General features: G+C 39.3%; 5 protein-coding genes and 1 pseudogene across 5 annotated transcripts in view; 2 read left to right on the top strand and 4 right to left on the bottom strand.

Moving 5' to 3' along the window:
• Positions 1–215: 215 nt before the first annotated feature.
• On the bottom strand, positions 216–5,947 carry LOC113668303 (large ribosomal subunit protein uL4B). The gene is made up of 7 exons (XM_027184188.2): positions 5,912–5,947; positions 4,422–4,694; positions 3,356–3,652; positions 2,853–3,016; positions 2,581–2,670; positions 1,681–1,764; positions 216–451 (listed from the first exon to the last, which is right to left on the bottom strand). The coding sequence occupies exons 1-7, from the start codon at positions 5,912–5,914 to the stop codon at positions 280–282; spliced, it is 1,083 nt and encodes a 360-aa protein (XP_027039989.2). The 5' UTR covers positions 5,915–5,947; the 3' UTR covers positions 216–279.
• Positions 5,948–6,355: 408 nt separating this feature from the next.
• On the bottom strand, positions 6,356–7,286 carry LOC149049915 (uncharacterized; annotated as a pseudogene).
• Positions 7,287–7,866: 580 nt separating this feature from the next.
• LOC113668279 (uncharacterized) lies at positions 7,867–8,721 on the top strand. The gene has a single exon (XM_027184164.2). The coding sequence runs from the start codon at positions 7,966–7,968 to the stop codon at positions 8,437–8,439; it is 474 nt and encodes a 157-aa protein (XP_027039965.2). The 5' UTR covers positions 7,867–7,965; the 3' UTR covers positions 8,440–8,721.
• A 6-nt stretch (positions 8,722–8,727) lies between these two features.
• On the top strand, positions 8,728–11,518 carry LOC149049914 (uncharacterized). Its single transcript, XM_089198421.1, has one exon. The coding sequence runs from the start codon at positions 9,373–9,375 to the stop codon at positions 9,865–9,867; it is 495 nt and encodes a 164-aa protein (XP_089054547.1). The 5' UTR covers positions 8,728–9,372; the 3' UTR covers positions 9,868–11,518.
• A 2,252-nt stretch (positions 11,519–13,770) lies between these two features.
• Positions 13,771–16,032, bottom strand: LOC113668300 (microfibril-associated glycoprotein 4). The gene is made up of 4 exons (XM_027184186.2): positions 15,779–16,032; positions 15,149–15,532; positions 14,383–14,683; positions 13,771–13,962 (listed from the first exon to the last, which is right to left on the bottom strand). The coding sequence occupies exons 1-3, from the start codon at positions 15,984–15,986 to the stop codon at positions 14,388–14,390; spliced, it is 888 nt and encodes a 295-aa protein (XP_027039987.2). The 5' UTR covers positions 15,987–16,032; the 3' UTR covers positions 13,771–13,962; positions 14,383–14,387.
• A 1,997-nt stretch (positions 16,033–18,029) lies between these two features.
• Positions 18,030–18,084, bottom strand: part of LOC113668301 (uncharacterized) — a 6,374-nt gene continuing 6,319 nt past the window's right edge. Inside the window, exon 4 of the mRNA XM_027184187.2 lies at positions 18,030–18,084. This exon is cut by the window's right edge and continues 1,305 nt beyond it. The gene's annotated coding sequence lies outside the window, so the exon portion shown is untranslated.

Below are 18,084 nucleotides of genomic sequence, written 5' to 3'. Positions count from 1 at the left end.
GTGCTGTGTGTTTAGAGTGAACTGTCATGCTAGTATGTCAGTTTAACATTAATAACTATTAATATATTATTTTCTTCATCAAGCTGTAGGGGCCAAATGAAATCTTAGAATAAGCTATTGCTTTTGAACTCCAGATAAACAACACGAATACACTGGAAATTTATCATGTCAATAAACCTTTTGGGGTTATAAATGAGCCTAAAACCAACATACGATTTCTACATTGAATTCACTGCTGTTTTATTCGTCCTTTCATTACAGCATTAACAGTTGAGCAATTTATTTTCCTTCTCTCTTCTTGCTCAGTACTGCCTCTTTAGCAGCCCTTCTCCGCTCTACAGTCAGCATCTCAGCACGTTTGACACTCTTAGCGTGAGGGTTCAGCTTCATCAGCACGCCCAAATTCTTGAGTGGATTCTTCTTACGGATTGCTCGGCGGGTCCTCTTAGGTCTAAAAAATCAAAAATTCAATTTTAATCAGCATTAAGATCTGAAATGAATGAAGACGATCTTCTGAAAAAGTTCAGGCCTGTACGGGATTTAAACCCACGACCTTAGCAATACCAGTGCAGTGCTCTACCAACTGAGTTAACAAGCCAACTGGGAGCTGGTCATTAAGTTGGTTCGTAATAAACCCGTGAATTGATGAATAAATGATTGTGAATATATTAAAATGATATATGTGAAATGCAGATTAAGAAACGAATGAGAGCGATCTTCAGAGGAATGAACACCAATTAATCAGTGGTAAAAATGAGGCCTGAAAGAAAACTTCAGGCCTGTAAGGGATTTGGACCCATGACCTCAAGAAAAACCTCAGTTTATCTTGCCCTTTCACCCCAACAGATCTGATTGGTACCTCTCCCAACAGGCTGATATAATTTTCTAGTAACCGTTAACGTTTCACACCCTAACATCAGTATACAAACTCTCCATACTGACAAAGAGAACTTGTTTAGATATCAAGAGCTTTAACACTTTTTTTCCTGACTTTAATGTGTGATTCAGGGGTGACAATGTATGGAGAGAGTTAATGAAACTCTGAGAAAATCTTTCTAAATTTATTCCAGATACACAAAAAAAGACATTAAAAAAAAAACATATTTACACTGTAGGGAGAAGGTACATGTGTATGTGTCAATCAAATCTGGGATACACAAAGCCACCACTGTGAATGAGGTCTCTTAGGAAAAAATTTCCAATGATACTATGAGATGTGAACTCTAATTGCTACTAATCAAGTTCTTCCAATGCTTATTGCCAAAGCAAACAGAGATGAAAAAGATGTACTGTAATTCATTCATGTAGCCTGTGTCCCAAATGGGATTGTACTTTTTTTTTGTAAGTGAGCCTAGAAACCATAGCTGCCCTGTAAATAATTACAACACTTGAGAATAGGGTATGTAGATGATGTACCTTCCATTTAGATTGGGAATTTCCCGTTAAAATTTTCATAAAGAACTATCAAATTGAAACCATACAAATCCCATCATATTAGAATAGGGATGGTCTGCCAAAATGTTATACCATACAGGCTGTTGAAAAAGTTTCAACACCACAAATTTGAATTTTCTACAGTCATCAACTAACTGGATTTGCCTCTTGCAGTACAGTGGAAACATTTACACTCAATTGCTACCACATCACCTTGCACACATCTACAATCTAATTATTACTTACCCAGCAGGTCTGATAACAGACTGTATCTCCTCACTGTTGATGAGGCGATTGAGATCAGCATTGCTCATGATTGTTTTAGGAAGACTTTAAAGGGTAAAACGAGAAAGCTGTGTCAATTCATTACATGCAATTGGTATAATTATCATGACAACCTCTCAAAAACACATAAAAACACTTGAGTTCTACAATGGGTGATTCAAGCTAAGAACCTCAAAAGCCCTGAACCAATTCCAGTCAATCATTGTGGACAAGTCTCAAAGACACCTAGGCACTTTTAGTAGAAGGAACAATGACAGGCACTTCAATTGGTATTCTAGCTTTTCAGCTAATTTTAAATTTTTTAGGTAAGATACATCAAGTACCAATTTTGATTAACTCTTCTGGGAAATGCTTGTGATTGCAGACCAATTCAACACACTCATTCAATACTCTGAAGTGATTAGACCTAGACGGGAGAGTCCACCATGCCTTCATGTAATGTATCAAACACGAGGAAGAGTGTTTCATCCGATGTCCAAACACCGAGAAGTGGTTGAGAAAACGAGGCGAATGTTTGATATAGCTTCTCAAACCATTAATAATTCTTGGAGAAAATCAAAGCAAAAGTTCACCAGATTTTATGATAATTAAGGTCACATATCCAAACCTCCTTCATGGTTGTAATTTCCTTTGTTTTCTCAGCATGAATTATTAATGAGTTTGAGAATCATTTGTCAAGCCTCTCAGTACAACTGATAACTTATTCTCCCACATTGCTGTGGTCAAGTCTAAAGTTACAACTGCAAGAAGTCTCAAGCAAAATTAGTAAGCTTTAACACTTTAAATCTTATGTGCAGTGGGCTACATTTGCAGCAATCCCCTTACTTCAACTTAACAAAAATGAAATTAAAATTTTCTTACTTGAAATCCTTCTTTTCTGTGGATGGTTTCTTTCCTGTTCCATACAAGGCATCAAGCTTCTCGATTGCTCCCTTGCTCCAGATGCAAAACCTATGAGACAGAACAAACAAAATACATTGAAGATCTGAATCAACCGCTCATGATATCCTAAACTATTGAGACTGATATCAAAAGCAGCAGTTCACTGTGTGTTGACTTTAAGAGTGTACAAGTCACGGTAATGTGGAGTAAAGTAAACTCATGTTCTTGATATTCATCTTGTGTCCTCCTACCTGCCTAGGTGACCACCAGGGCAAAGCTTCAGAAGATTCAGACGATCCACTGACAAGATATCAACCCCTGGTAAATTGCGAAAAGCCTTTTTCACTCCATGATCTTCGTTGTAGATGATGAGGGGCCCTTTACGCATCACAGTTCTACGGTTGCGCATCTTGCCCTGATAGCAAATTTAAAATGAATATTACCAAGGTACAAATGTATAGGAGAGGAAATCTTCCATTGAAAAATACTCAAGATTAACTTGGTTTTTAAAATTAGAACCTAGTTTTCCATTCACTATGAGGAAGGGCAATGTTGTTAACATGTAAAGAGTACTGAATATCAAGTTTTGCAACTGGTTGCATCATCGCAATACCATCTTTTACCTTTGCAATGCCTTCTGGCTGGTCTACAACCAAGGGGTTCATCCTCTTTCTATCAATAATCACTTAGGTTGAGCCCTCCATCAGAACATAGAAATGCTCAACTGTTTTCAAATTCTTCAGTCCAAACTTACTTTGCCTGCACGGATCTTCTTCGACTCCTTGCATTTTTCTACATCTCCATAAGCATTTATTGACTTGAGGAGCTTCACTGCAGCACTAGTCTTCTGAAGGGATTCAATTCCATCTGAAACAACCAATGGAACCTCAGGGATCTCATCAACATGGTGACCACGAGCCATCACAAGAGCAGGGAGGGCAGAAGCAGCCAGGGCTGAGCACATAGCATATCGGCGCTGTTTCTGATTGATCTTTCGATGCCAGCGTCGCCAGGTTTTTGTAGGAGCAAACATACGTCCACCTCTACACATCTAAGTTGCAAGTAAAGGAAGTACAAAACTATTGCAGCAAACATACCATAACTCCTAAATAGGGTGCATATAGTATTCCCATTCATAAGAAACCCCCTTCAGACAGCATACAATTATATATGGTCATAACTGCAACATGCACATACAGTGAGGATAGATTTGGGCCAGTCAAATGTTAGGATGAACTTCAAGATCTTCCTAGGATAACAACACAAGGTCAATTATTTGGTTGGCTGAGAATGTGGTTTGTGTTAAGTGACTTAGAACTCCTCATTTAGACACCAAAATCTATGAAAGACAAGAGTTCAACCATGAATGGGATTATCTTAACATTTGCATTCCAATCCAATTATAACATATTTGATGTTACAGAAAAGCATGCAATCTAATTAGCATTAATTAAGAACAAACAGAAATCTAACACAGGGTTAAAGGGAATTCAAGTTAAGGTAAGCCACATGCCTGGCATATTGCCAGATTAACCAAATTGTCAAATGCCACCTACATGACAAAAAGATAGCAAGTAACTGTGACCTTTGAAATCATAACACACTTAGACATGGAAATGCATGATGCACACCTAGCATAAATAGTCAGGAGCACAAGTTTAAAAAGAGCATCAGAGGTATGACAAAATTATTTCAAACTCCTTCAGTACAAACAAATGATTTAGGCCCATCACCATCTGGACTTTGATTTCAGGAAATTTAAACAATACATATGATGAAAAAAATTGTTTTGCATTAAATAATCTCAAGTTCAAGGATACATTGCCAAAAGCACCCTGGCCTGAGCGGTGTGTACCACCACCTCTCACACGAGGAATCCTGGCAACAGCACGACCAGTACCCCAGGACTCAGCAGATGTCTGATGACCTGCTAGCTTGTTCACAGCATAAGGTTGCCGTTTGTTCTTGGCCATGTTGGTGTGGACAAAGCCCACAACATCAGGACGAATGGGAGCTTTGAAAACAGCAGGCAGGGTGGTCTGTCCAACATTTTCTCCTGCCTCATCGTATACTGTTATTAATGGTCTAGCCGCCTAGAAGAAAAGACAACAAGCATGTATTTTTCATTCTTACATCATGGCTATCCATTTAATGTAAATTGGATGGCACAATTCTTACAGTGGCTGATGGATGGCTTAAAAGAGCTTTAGAAACTGTCTTAGGTGTCTGGGAACATAGTCACAGGCAGAATTTTTTGAAATGTACAGTCCTCAAAAATGACACACAATGCAAAGAATCCCAAGTTATTTTTACACTTGTGTCACACCAAATACACAAAATCCAGCTTCTTAAACTGGTTGTGTACCATTCTAGAGAGAAAAAAAGATGATAGACTTAAATTGAGTTACTCTAGTGTTATGGTCCCACTATGTTTAAGATTACACAAGACTTTATAATTTGACCAAAGTTTTATGATCCCACTCTGTTTAAGATCATATGAGACTTAATTTGACCACAGTAACTAAAAATAAGCTAAAGGCCTGTTATAAGGGACAAAACTATACAGCTTAATTGATTGGGTCAGTATAGATTTTTGTAGTTAAGCTATTTTCATGGGAACATATCCCATCTCTTCAGACACAAGCCCTACACATAGGAAAAATTTGAGATCATATAAGCTATTGCACTCATGAGTGTTTCCTACTTCAACAATTTTGAAGGAGAGACACTATTTGACCGTTGAAACACTTTAATGACAAGACATACATCATAAATTCCAAATAGTTTTAACTGACTGCACATGATTCACCACTACGGATGAAAAACGAAAATTTGTCTCTCATCTTTAGACTAACAACACTCTTCTTGCCATTTGCTATTTTCTTTGTATGTTTCAATAAATACAACACAAACCATGGATATATTTCAAAGGCAGCCTTACTTTCTCCCAGCTTATCTGATGACCAGTACATTTTTCTTCGTTTGCTCCGTCAAGAGCAAACTACCTTGGCAATTTTATACATAGAAGGACATAGTTTAACGTTCAAATTCAGAATTAAGCTTTCAATTCGACATCGTGAAAGGTTTAAAGGAGCATTTTCCGTGTGATCCCCCCAAAATTAAGTCTAAACGCAAGTTCGAACAGCACCGTAACGAAACTAAACGCAAAATTCCATGCCAGATATTTTACATTTTAGCGTCAAATTTGGTGAGTTTGCAGATTAGTTTATATTGAATCTAAACGATACGATAGGAAGTTTTGGCTGGGTAACAGATTAAAATAATTTGACTTTTTTGTCTTCTCACCCACCATTATATCGTAATTTCAAGATGGCCGGCGAAAGAGGAAGATTGTACCACGTGTGTAAAGATTAGTGGGGCTGCCCAGCGAATCTCGAAGGGTTTGTAGTGCCCAGATCCCCTCATTTTTTTTTTTTTTTTTTTTTTTTTAACATTTTTTTATTTACTGTATTTTGGTAAGCTTGAACTTTCATTTAACACTCCCAGGTTTTTCGTGAAATCAACAACAAACTGCAGTAATATTCTTTCAAGAGCTGTAAGTCCACAGTTCTCTGAATAGGGTTGTAATTTAATTCTAATTAAATCATCATCACATCAGCGATCTCTAACCGGAACTGAATATTGTGCATATATAAAGAGGAATCTATGCAAAGTTGATTAAATTGTATTTTATGTTTTCGTAACACTTAAAAAAAGACAAAAAAAATTTCAAGAGTTTCTAAATCAATCCTCATGTTCCACGATCTAGAGAAGCTCAAGATAAACTTGTGAGCAGTTTTGAGTTTTTCTCTCCTCAGGAAATCCACATCAAGCACTTTATTTACACGGAGTACGTCAAAGTGGTAATCAGATTGTTACGGACAAGCTAAGCTAATATACGATTGTATAAATGCACACTGCGAATGCAATCTTATTGATCAAGACACGAACTAAATGAGCCCTGCTCCACCTCACAACACGATCCACTACGTAGGTAGGATCCTTTTTCGAACAGACATTTTCGTGGATGATAGGGTCGATGAAATAGGACTTCAGAACTAATAGAGTGTAAGGCATGTGTAAAAGCAGCCCAGCGACAATTAGCCACGGCAGACCACGGGTACGGTCCATGTAGTATAACACGACGACGGAGATCTAAGGGAATGCAGACAAACTCATCATCAGTCGTGCACAGCGATGGAAGCTCGTCAGTCATTGGCGATGGATTGCTACAGCGTCCTTCATAGTCATTCTTGATGGCTGCTCCACGGCAACCACATACACAGCTATTCCTGTCATCCTGAGCCCGCAAAGAAACGTGTTCGCACACTCGACAATCGTGAAGACTTTTTCTGGGTTTACGTTCAAGTTTACTATTCTAAAAAATTCTAGTTTAAGCTCTCTTTGTGTTCTCTGACTACCAACTCACGCACATTTATCGTCGGACGTGGATCAACCTTTTCAAACAAAAACACACCCTTGACTGGGTTACCCGTTGCGCGGTAACGTGACATGGCAACTATAAAAGGCAAATTAAGTATGACACCTGCCCATTGTGTTATATTTGAAAAGAAAGCGTTGTACTAATGAGTAGAGTTCTTCTTGCCTAATAGTAATTAAAGTATACTTATGAGAATCATTATCTCTCCAGCAGGTAAAACTTCTGCAACCGTGACCAAATTCATTATGACACGGTTCGTTCGCGTTATTTCGGTTACTTTGCGCTTCAGTTAAAAAAAAAAGACGAATGTTTAAGACTCATTCTACAGAGTGAAAGAATTGGAGAAATTTGAAGTTTCCCATAGCATCAGGAGCTCGAACGATTATCTGTAATAGTCGTCAAAGTAAGATAGATGAATAAAAAGACACCTATGATGAAAAATGCAAAGCTAGAATCTTCTGTCAAGATAGACCGAGCCATGGTGTAATTCTGCAGACTGCAGATAAAAGCAATTAAAAGCTGTCGCTTATCAAGGCAGGTTTGCTGGCTTGCAGCATGCATATCGCATAGGGAGTTGATAGGAGCTCCCTCAAGTACGCGTCACTGTTCCTGATCGTGCGACTCGACAGATAAACCTGAAAATATTAAAAGGGATGGGAAAACTTTTTATTTTGTTCAATTTTTTTGTTTGTCGGTTTGTTTCTCCTTTAAGATGGTAATTCATTTAAGGAATAAAAGTTTCTGCAAATACGCCTCTCAGTCACGAGTTGAGAACGCGTGACAAAAATCAAATTATGCACGCGTATGTCATTAATATGTAAATCGATCTGTCTACATTTATTATTCAATTGAAAAGGCACAAATTAAGGTCTAGTGCGTGTTGGTACGAATCTGTGGAATAGTAGGCCGACTTTTCTTGAATCATGGACGCTGAAGATGTACTGAAGCTGATAAAATTCACCTCAACGGTAGCCACGGGTGTTATAGCTGGCGGTGCAATCTACATCAACCTTGCAGAGCATCCAGCAAGAATGCAACTTGATGATGTTCAATCGCTTCATCGCCAATGGCGAGAGAGCTTCGATCGAGCGAAGTACTTGATGGCCGGGACATCGCTGCTGCCGATTGCTGGAGGAATAGCAGCATTTGCTATCGATCAGAGCAAAGGGAAACCTTGGCTGATTACTGCCGGGCTGATGGCATTCAATATGCCGTACACAGCTCTCGCCATGAAGTCGCGCGTCATCGATCCCATTTATGATTATGAAGTTGCTGCAAAGATGGATCCCGGAAAAGTGAGAGACACTGTGGATAAATGGAACACTTTTCACAAAGTCCGCACCATAATAGATGTGTCTACACTGGCCTGGTGTGTGTACAATCTTGTTTACAACTGAGTGGCGGCCATGTTTAAAACTGAGTTGAATGGATTTTAAAATCAGGGACATTTTGTCGAATGGCGATAACCGGCTTAAATTACGGTGTATTGGGAGAGAATTTTCTTTCATATTCGTTTGGAATATTTCTTTTCAAAGCGTTTGTCTGATTTATGTTGAAAAATAGAAGTGCTCCAAGACGAGTGGGGTCGCTAATGCGTGGAGTGTTGTAAACCTGTACGTTAATTTGTGCAATACGGTACAGTGCAGATAATGGATCACAATAAAAGACGTCAAATGAGATACAATTGAGTTTTCATCTATATTTTTAAGTCAAGCAACGATTTATACTTTCTCGTGCCTCTTGCACCATGAGTTTAAGTCCGGAGAAAGAAATGTTAATTTTTTTGTCTCGACTTTCAGTGCTGTTGTTAGCTGTCAACTAAGCAGGTGTTTTTTTATATTAAATAGATGATCGGAGTGTCGCTAACTATGACTCGCTCGGTTAGGTTTTACAATCGTATACCCAAATTTTCTTTTTCTATGAAATTATTCATCCGGTCACTGAATTAAAAATTGCACATGTGATTATGATCCACATTAGAGTGGCGCAACGGTGCATAAACACCTCGCTAGAATATCAAAACAATGTAAAAACATAGGTGACGTGAAATATTCAAGTTTGAAAGATAAAGATCCCTTTTATTTTCTGATGATATATTCTGAATTAAGGAGCTCCCCCATTTTCAAATTGAGTTCCGTCTCCCAAAAAAATTAAGAGACAGGCCAAACAAAGGCTCGTTGCGTGCTTTTCAAAATTCTGCGCCCACGCTATGTCCGTGAAGCAGCTGTTGTGTTGACAAAGTGCGTTGGTCCTTGACGCGCAGGCAAAAGCTTTAGGTGTTGTACTCTTGAGCTGTCTTAGGGTTAAGTCAGATAGCTTTATAGAGGAAAATGGGGTTTGGTTTGGACGACTTGTTTCCATATCTCGAGGTCATTTCCACCGTTGCAGCGGGTATGTTTGTCGGAGGTGCGGTGTACATCAATGTTGTTGAACATCCCGCCCGAATGACGATTCAAGATACTTCATCTTGTCACAAAGAGTGGATGGAAAGTTTCGATCGAGCGAAGGTTTTCCAGAGTCGCTTGGCGTTAGTCTCTATAATTTCTGGAGCTGGTGCATACTACTGTAACCCAAAAAAGGGTCTTCCTTTCCTTGTCGGAGGAGGTCTGATTGCAACGATCTTCCCGTATACGCTGTTCGTTCTGAAACCAAACTCGATTGACCCCATTTACGACAAAGAAGTGACAGCCAGAAAGAGTGAGGGTGTCGTAAGGGAGACCATAGACAAGTGGAACAGCTATCACATGGTCAGAAGCATTATTACCTTTCCAGTTTTTGTGGGATACGTCTTGTACCTTTCCAGTGGCCATAAAAAGTTCTGGTGAAGATGGGGACAAATTGTGACAGTCACATGACATCATAAATATATTATGTTATGCAGTAGTTAGTTTTATTACTATCGAAGTATGGATCTCTTTCACCTATGTAACCTGCGGGCGTATTGTTTATTGAAACAAAAGGGGGATTTTCCTTATTTTCTTAAATTCACAACATGGAATTTATCTACCTTCATCAGCTTTCAAGAGAGAGTGCTCAGTATTTTCTAGGTGAAAATTAGAGCTGCCATCTTTGATTTTTACAACAGCAGAGGCTGGGGAGGGGGGGAGAGAGAGAAAGAAATTTAAACAGGGTGAGTAACATTCAGTAGGTGGTGGGTGGTGGTACAAAAAAAAATAACTTCTCTCATTTCCCTGCCTCCTTCCCCCACTGTCCTCTCCAACTATCAGTCAAACTTGGCTGGTTAAATAAATGTTTGTGAGCTTGGTAAGATTATTTGCCTTAATAAGACATCTGTACAGCAGACTAGGCTTGCAATCTGTAATCAACCTAGTGTTTGATATCATACAGGATATGGGATGGATTCATATTGGTCTACAATCAGATATTCCCTTTTTCTAAGGAGCACAAGAGTGCAGAAGCAGCTCAAGGTTCTTAACCACCAACTCAACACTGCTACACTTTTGTTCTCTCCTAGCTAAGATAGAACTCCTAATTGCTGGTAAGGTTTACTTAACCACGTTGGTCAATTTTTCTGTAGCATAAACATTTGTCATAGTAACGAGTTAAACTTCTAAACATACCCTAGGGGTCACTTTTTTTTTCTGCAGGTAGTCAAGTGTTTCAAGGCCCAGTTGTACAAAGGGCAGATAATGCCATTTGACAGGCCCTGGTTGTTTGAAGGGTAGATAACACTATCCACTGGATAAATTGTCATCCAGCAGATATTGTAGTGTGTTTTGTTAACACTTAACTACTGGAGAGCACTATGCAGCCTTTGAACGAGCGAGGCCAGACAAATAGCTCTCCAGTGGATAGGAGTTAACAAAAGGCACTGTGCTAACCTCTGGATAGGGCTTTATACAGTGGATAACTGTTGAATAACTAGGGCCAGAGGTATAGATATTTTCATGTTGTGTTGTTGGAGACTAGAGGCATATGAAATAGTTAACAAGTTGATTTGCAAATGTGGGAAAAGTATGAATTTCTGTGAATTTTCCTTTGTGATGACTGAAAGAAACACAGTCAGTGTATATTTAAGGTCAGCTGCAAAATGTAAGCAAGGTTAAGAATTAGGGTGGTAGGGATTAGTAGTTTGTTATTGTATTTACTTTCTGGCTGTCTCTTTGAATGCCACAATTACTTTGTCTTGACATTCCTCTAATCAACAAACTTGTAACATCAATTGTTGGTTGTACTTAACTGTGGAAATGTTTTATCTGTACACTGGTGCTCAAGTTGGGCACATGTCAATTTTGGTATGCACTGTTGGCAACTTGCAGGAGGGCCATTCAGTTTTTGATCTTTTTTAAGCCTGCTAAAAAGGAAACCATCTGAGAGGAAGGAAAGTTGGAGCAGCTGCCCCCAAGGGAAGGGGGCCACATTTGCATCTCACTAGCCTATAGCCCATGCAGCAAGTTGATTATTATTTTGAAGTTATGACTTTTTTCACAATAAAGGAGGTCATGTGCAAGTTGAGACCCACTCCCCCTTTCCCTCCCAGTTGTTTTCCTGCAATTCTTAAAACTCTTCCAACGAAAACTGATGCATCCAATAGATTCTTGAAGTGAAGGCTGAAAATTTTGCAATGAATTTAAACAGGAATTAAGTGGTTATAAGCTTTTTTTTTGGTTGCAATATTCAATTTTATTCTACTTTGTTGTGTTCAAGAACACTCGTGAAAACCATTGTTTCATTTTTCTAACTAACTTTCCCAAGACTTTTGCTCAGAATTGAATCTATCGCTAATATTTTTGCCTTCTTCCACGCTTTTTGTTAAACCTATGCAGCGGATATAGCAAGGGTAGTTAAAAAGAAGAACTTTCGACCCGTCTAATCCTTAACGATATCTCAGACTGTTAACACATGTCTGCATATACTACAACAGCAAAAAGCTACGAAATGATTTAATGAAGAATGGAATTCTTGACTTCTCAAACATGAGAGGACCTGCAAAAAGAGGCATGTCACGCAAAACTTTCAGAGAGTAGCTTTGAGTCGAGAGTTTTTCAATGAAAATCGTCTGGCTTGTCGACATATTTTCCTTTTTTTAAGTAGGCATTCCGGTGCATGTGTTTTAGAACTTAAAAAGTGCAAGCATGATTGGATTCTTGCTGATCCTTGCTCTGTATTTGGACCGACTAAGATTCCCTTTTTCCCCGCACTCATCCCCCACCTTTTGATTTAAGGAGAATTTCGTCTCAGTCTTAAATGCTGACAAAACGCAGACTCGTCACGAGCCCACAAAATACAACGTTCTTTGAAACGTGAGGCAGTCTTCAAAGCGCACACATTAATTTCAAAACTACACATATCCTACCCACTGCGTTAACTCGGTAACTTACCAGAAACAGAGCTCGTGATCATTCTTTAGCTTGTTAAGGATGGAATCCAGCCAATGGGCCGAATTGATTTTCATCTCGGTGCGACTAGCAGAATAGCGATATCCCTTACAACTGCGCAAGTTTACCCGTTGGCATGAGAGAAATTAGAGCAGTGAAGGTAGGCCCCGTTACCACCAAGACCATGATTTTCTCGGTCTTTAGTAGAAAGTGAGCGACTCTATGGTAGGACAGTGAGTCCGCAGCAGTTTCTGAGTTGCTGGATTTCAACGGGTCTAACAGTGAGCTATATAAGGGATTTTAGCTACTCTGACAGCTATTTGCTTTACTATAAATCATCGTTTGAAGTGCATGCAAGGAATTTTCAATCCGACTCGCATTACTTGTCTGTTGCCTTACGAGTGCAAGACAAAAAATGTAAGGTATTACAATATCATCGGATGGAAAGGAAGAGAGAAGAAGAGGATATGAAAGAAGAGAGGAGATAGGAAGAGAAGACAATGTACTGATGAGTGGAGTGGAGTAGACGCGAGAAGAGAAGAGAACAATTTTTTACTCTTTGTGCCAGAATTTTTCCGGCTCAAATAACTCGCTTGTTGCCTTAATTGGCTTAAAGACAGTCCGGCATTTAAGACACATATATGGGTAAGATAAGATCGGACGATAGAAAAGGAGAGGGAAAGAGAATAAAAGAGAAAAGAGAGGGAAAAGGAAAAGAAGAGAACAAAAAAAGGAAAAAGAAAAGGAGAGAGGAAAGAAATGAGGATCATAGAACAGAACAAAACAGAAGCGGCAGATACAGCGATTTGGGATTGATTTCCTCGGCAAATTTCCAATGTCTATAACGTCGACCAGCAAAGCACAAAGAGACCGACTTTGAATGTAGATGAATACCATTTTGATTCGACTTAGTGCGAAAATCAGCTTTGTTGTCTTTAGCAATTGCCGCTAGGATTTCTAATTTTTGTCAAGTAAAGCATTTGGAACACAAGGAAAAAATTTCAGCTTTCAAGCTTTAGACTAAATCGCGACGTATGAAAAGGTCAAGTTTTCTAAGACGTTAAAACATCACATGGCTGGCAACAACAAAAACTCAAAAAACGGAGAGAGATCAGAATTTATCCTCCCTGATCAGGGGAGGGAGGAAGACAGGCTGGTAAGTAGAGACGGGCACTAAACTCACGTCTCACTGGCACGGGGGGCATGGTAACTATCACTTTTTCTTGGCAGGAAGAGTGTTCACCATTACCCTGTACTCTCCTCTTTTCCTTCTACTCAGCTCTTGCCAGTTCTTGAAATTCAGCCAAAAAAAAACAACAACAACAGCAAAACAGAACAAAACAATTCGGTCAATTAAGTTAAAGTTAACAGTTGATAACAACTGGAAGATGGTGGTATCGAGCCACTTTATTTTCTGGCCTTATTACAGTCTTTTCATACTAATCACACAAAGTTCATCTACTTTTTCGTAAAGCTTAAAAGAGTCCTGCACCTAGAGATGTATAGCTCTTTTCAACAACAACAAGCAAATGGTAAATACATTGAAAAAACGGACTACTTGAACTTCAAACATCTGAGGACCTGCAAAAGAAAGGCATGTGAAAGGTTTCTGTTCGGATGTGCACTTGTAGCTGGAAAGAGTATCAGGAGTATATGGTTTTCATCATTATTATTATTATTATCACCATCATCATAATTAGTATTATTGTTATTTCATCTTTGACGATCCGCTCTTTCTCTAACTTTCGAGTTGGCTTTATGTTCCTTACAAGAGCTCTTTTCCTAAACACTCCCTCTTTCTCTGGCTGGGTTAAAGCGAGGTATATAATCTCCTCTATGCAAAATTCAAATATAAAACTATTGCCTCAGTGGCAAAAAAAATAGCGAAGAATGATTACACGCCCACAAATGCATTTTTCTTTAAAACATAAGACACCATCAATAATCGTTATAATCAAGTGGACAGATTGCTGCAATTTTGTCATTAGTACGAAAACGTACCAGAATCAAAGAGCTTTTGTATCCAGGGTCTGCAATGGGATCCAATCATTGGGCCGAATTTTCATCTCAGCCCTTTTCGCGGAGTAATGGTACCCCTTCCAGGTGTGCCAGTTTACCCCGTCAGCGTAGGAGGCATGGGCGCCATGATGGTAAGCGCCGTTCAAATTGGAAGAGTGACAATTCCCGTACCACCAAGCGCCATGGAACGAAACGGCACAGTTACTGCTGTAAAGATCATTGTCGTTGTCCTTTGTGGTGAACGACAAACTTTTGTGACCGGACAGCGAATCACCAGCAGTTCCTACAAATCAAAAAAGATTCTGGACCTGAGTTACGTTCGATCGATAGTTTACAAGCTCGTTAGGATTATTAAGATCAAGTTCTTATAGCAAGAGAGAGGATGGAACTTATCTTACTACCCCACCCCCCAAGAAGGTTTTTGTAGCGTATACTGTCGAGCCCTTAAAACCATGACCCTGTTTAAAACAAAAAAAACGTAAGAGGTGCGCATCGACCACATTGTGCCACGACGAAGTTACACAGAAAAACTGTTTACAATTTTGAGAAATCGCTAGTACCACACTTGTTAATAGCGCGTCTCCGAATCGCTCACCCTCTTCAAAGGTTTTGGTTCAAAAAACACTCTGCCCGAGGCGCTAAACAATGGTATACCTTTTCTTATACTTAAGCAACTACACCCTTTACGGTAAAATACTGAATAATGAATAAATATATGTATTTGCAGTAAATGACAATAGGTTTTTACCATGGTATGTTCCAAGGCTCAGTTGATAATTGGAATTTCCACTTGACACAGCAAAGTAATCATACGCAGCATAAACTTGGTTGCCTGAGGTATCCTCCAAATCCACGCGCAGTTCGTATCGCTTCTTGTTGTTAATAGTCAGACCGTGTAACTTGTCAAGTCCCAGCCAAAACTCGCCCTGCAGGTTCCCAAACCCCACCTGATAGTCATTCCACCCGCGGTAGAAATCAACGGAGCCGTCCAGTCTCTTCTGAAACACTGTCCAGCCTCCGCCATCAGTGGTCTGGTCACAGAAAACATCGAAGGGCTTTTGATCATGTGGGTGGATCGTGTACACATCGCTGGTTTCATGACCGTACTTGTAGATATCAGCACAGTCTGTTACTTTAAAAAAGGATTAAAGAATCTCATTAAAGCTAGCTATCTAATACCAATTACTGGTCCAAATTGTGATTTGGTTGCTTTGGAAGATGATTCAGCATCTGTGGGCTGTAGTCAGAAAATCAGTGAAACAAACTTGCTAAGATGGTTTACGGAGAAAACTCTCTAGTCAGCTGTTTCTCCAAAATTGATCTACCGCGTAAATCATGAGAGAACTAGGGTGCAGAGTGCTGGCTAAAAGGTCCCTACCTCGTGAACAGTTGTCGCCCTCTTCAAGAAGCAAATCGATCTTTTTCTCGATATTTTCGTTTTGCTGCAAAATCTTTTTCAAAAGTTTACAAACAGGACAGGGGTATTTATCCTGTATCTCTGAAGGAGCCGCGTTCCCAACGGGTACTTCGCAGAGGACCGACAGAACAAAAACAACGAAAATTGCCCCGTAAATGTGCACAAACATTTTGGGAGTTAGCGTTTACCCGCGGGTCTCTGTGAATGGATTGAATAAAGTGCTCAATGCTAGCTGAAATTTAAAGAACAGTTGACGCGCGGACGTGCATCAATGGAATACGATTTGCTGTGATGGACGTCATATATACAAACCTGTCTTTAGTGGGTGCAAAGTGTATTTGTTCAGATGGAGGCCTGCGCTTAATCGTTAAATCCACTGGTAAAAGGAGAAGGGGGGAGGGAGAAGGAGCCTAGGCCAACAGATGGAGAAAAGTTTTTTTTTTTCTTTTTTAATGGAATATTGTCAGAACACTAATAAATGATAGAAAAGCTTTTAGCCCGTGGGAAGTCGCACAGATGACCTTATCATTCTCACTATATCTCTTTAAAATGCACTAATATTTTTAGATTTAGGGTTCTTTTTCATGAACCTGTTCTCTTTCAATACCATCTGGTATAATCTTAAGCCAGAAGTTTATCATAGGCTTCTAATAGCAATTCTACATTAAGATGAAAATTTGCAGTTGACGCTTTAGAACTGATGTGCATTAAAGCGACAGCAGTGTAAACGCTGGGTGTTTTCTTTCATAGATAATAAAATACAAAAACGTAGGAGACCGAGTTCGCAGTAAGTAAAGGCTCTTTCGTTTTCATGATTTTTTTGACTGTGGCTTTCCCAAGTTCCTTTCGATGGAAAATCTCTGTTTAAGCAACAACTGAAGTTGAGCTCAGGTCACGATCTTAACTTTACCTTGAAAGCCTGAAGTTCTGTTTATGATGAGGGGTAAATATTGATCGCAACTAAAATGATTAACGATAAAGCTAATTTATCTGTGGGAAGATGAACAGCTTGTATCCCAATAAATCTGGGAATAATTTTACACTTAAAGGATAACCCCAAGGTAAATACCAAGCAATTTTGTATTATTGGCCTGTTGTTTCTGTTTTGACTTGTAACAGTAGCCACACAGTTAAGTAGGATTCCCAGCCAGGAGTGAAAAGGAAATCCCCGAGAAATCTGTTGTTGTCTGCTGCCATTTTGTTTACAGGTAATATCTTTACTGCAATCAGCCAGATCACCATGTGTCCATCACCAGCCAGGGGGAGATAATGGCCAAAGATCACCCAAACATCAAAGTGATGTGTGGCACCTCTCCAAGTGGGTGGTAAAGAAGCTGACTAACAAAGCAAATCAAAGGGGATGTGAAGAGCTCTCACCATGGATACAAACGATCGCAAACCACCTATGGCGGTCTGCTGCAACCTGCAATGGTAATGTTTATGATCTTCGAGAAAAATGGAAGTCGGTGTTGAACCACATCATTGATAAGCACGTGTGGTAAGGAAATATTAATTTCCAATGATGCTGTCTTTGCAAAATTTCTTCCTCCGAAGCCAAGTCTGTTGGCTTTGCCAAACAGCCAAGCATTCTTAGCTTTAGAGGTAGTGGCCCTTAACACTTAACTGATGAAGGATACTGCCAAGATTACTGACTTATGCCACACTGGCAGACTCGAGGGTTATCACTCTATGATGCTCAAGTATTGCGCAAAACCTGGGCATTTCTCACACCTGGGCATAGTCGCTAGGGCCCGGCTTGCTGCTCTTGACAACAATCACAACTGGTTGTGGTCAAGCTGTAATCAAGTCAGGGGAACAGGAAGGCTAGGTACAGTACAAACTTTGCTTTCCCGAAGCAAACAAGCGATGGGTTGCAAAACCAGTAACCGAAAGAAATCGTGTGAATATTTTAAAGTTTTACTCTCTCAGATTGTTCAGTGCTGTGAAGAGGGAAACATAATTGCCCAGGTAAGAATCTGAATTAATATTATTATTTTCAGGCTTCATGGTAGTTGCTTGGGCACAGCTATGTAAAAAAAAAAAAAAAAAAATTTTTCTGTCTTTTGTGCCTAGGCTAAATAGTCTAATTTCTGCCAACTTAAGGTTTAAAATATTCCTCTCAACATCCTCTGATTTGGGAACTGATTTGAAATCCAAATTGTTGATATAACTCTTACAGGTCTAGGAATAGATTTCCACTTGTTTCCTTGAGTTGAAATAAAGATAAGATTTATTGAAATTTTCAAAGATGTAATTAAAATGACAAT

This window comes from Pocillopora damicornis, chromosome 2 (genome assembly GCF_964200805.1).
Source record: "Pocillopora damicornis chromosome 2, jaPocDami1.2, whole genome shotgun sequence".
Taxonomy (NCBI): Eukaryota; Metazoa; Cnidaria; class Anthozoa; order Scleractinia; family Pocilloporidae; genus Pocillopora; species Pocillopora damicornis.
The sequence above is the reverse complement of the archived record's forward strand: the minus strand, read 5'-3'. Positions and strand labels throughout refer to the sequence as shown.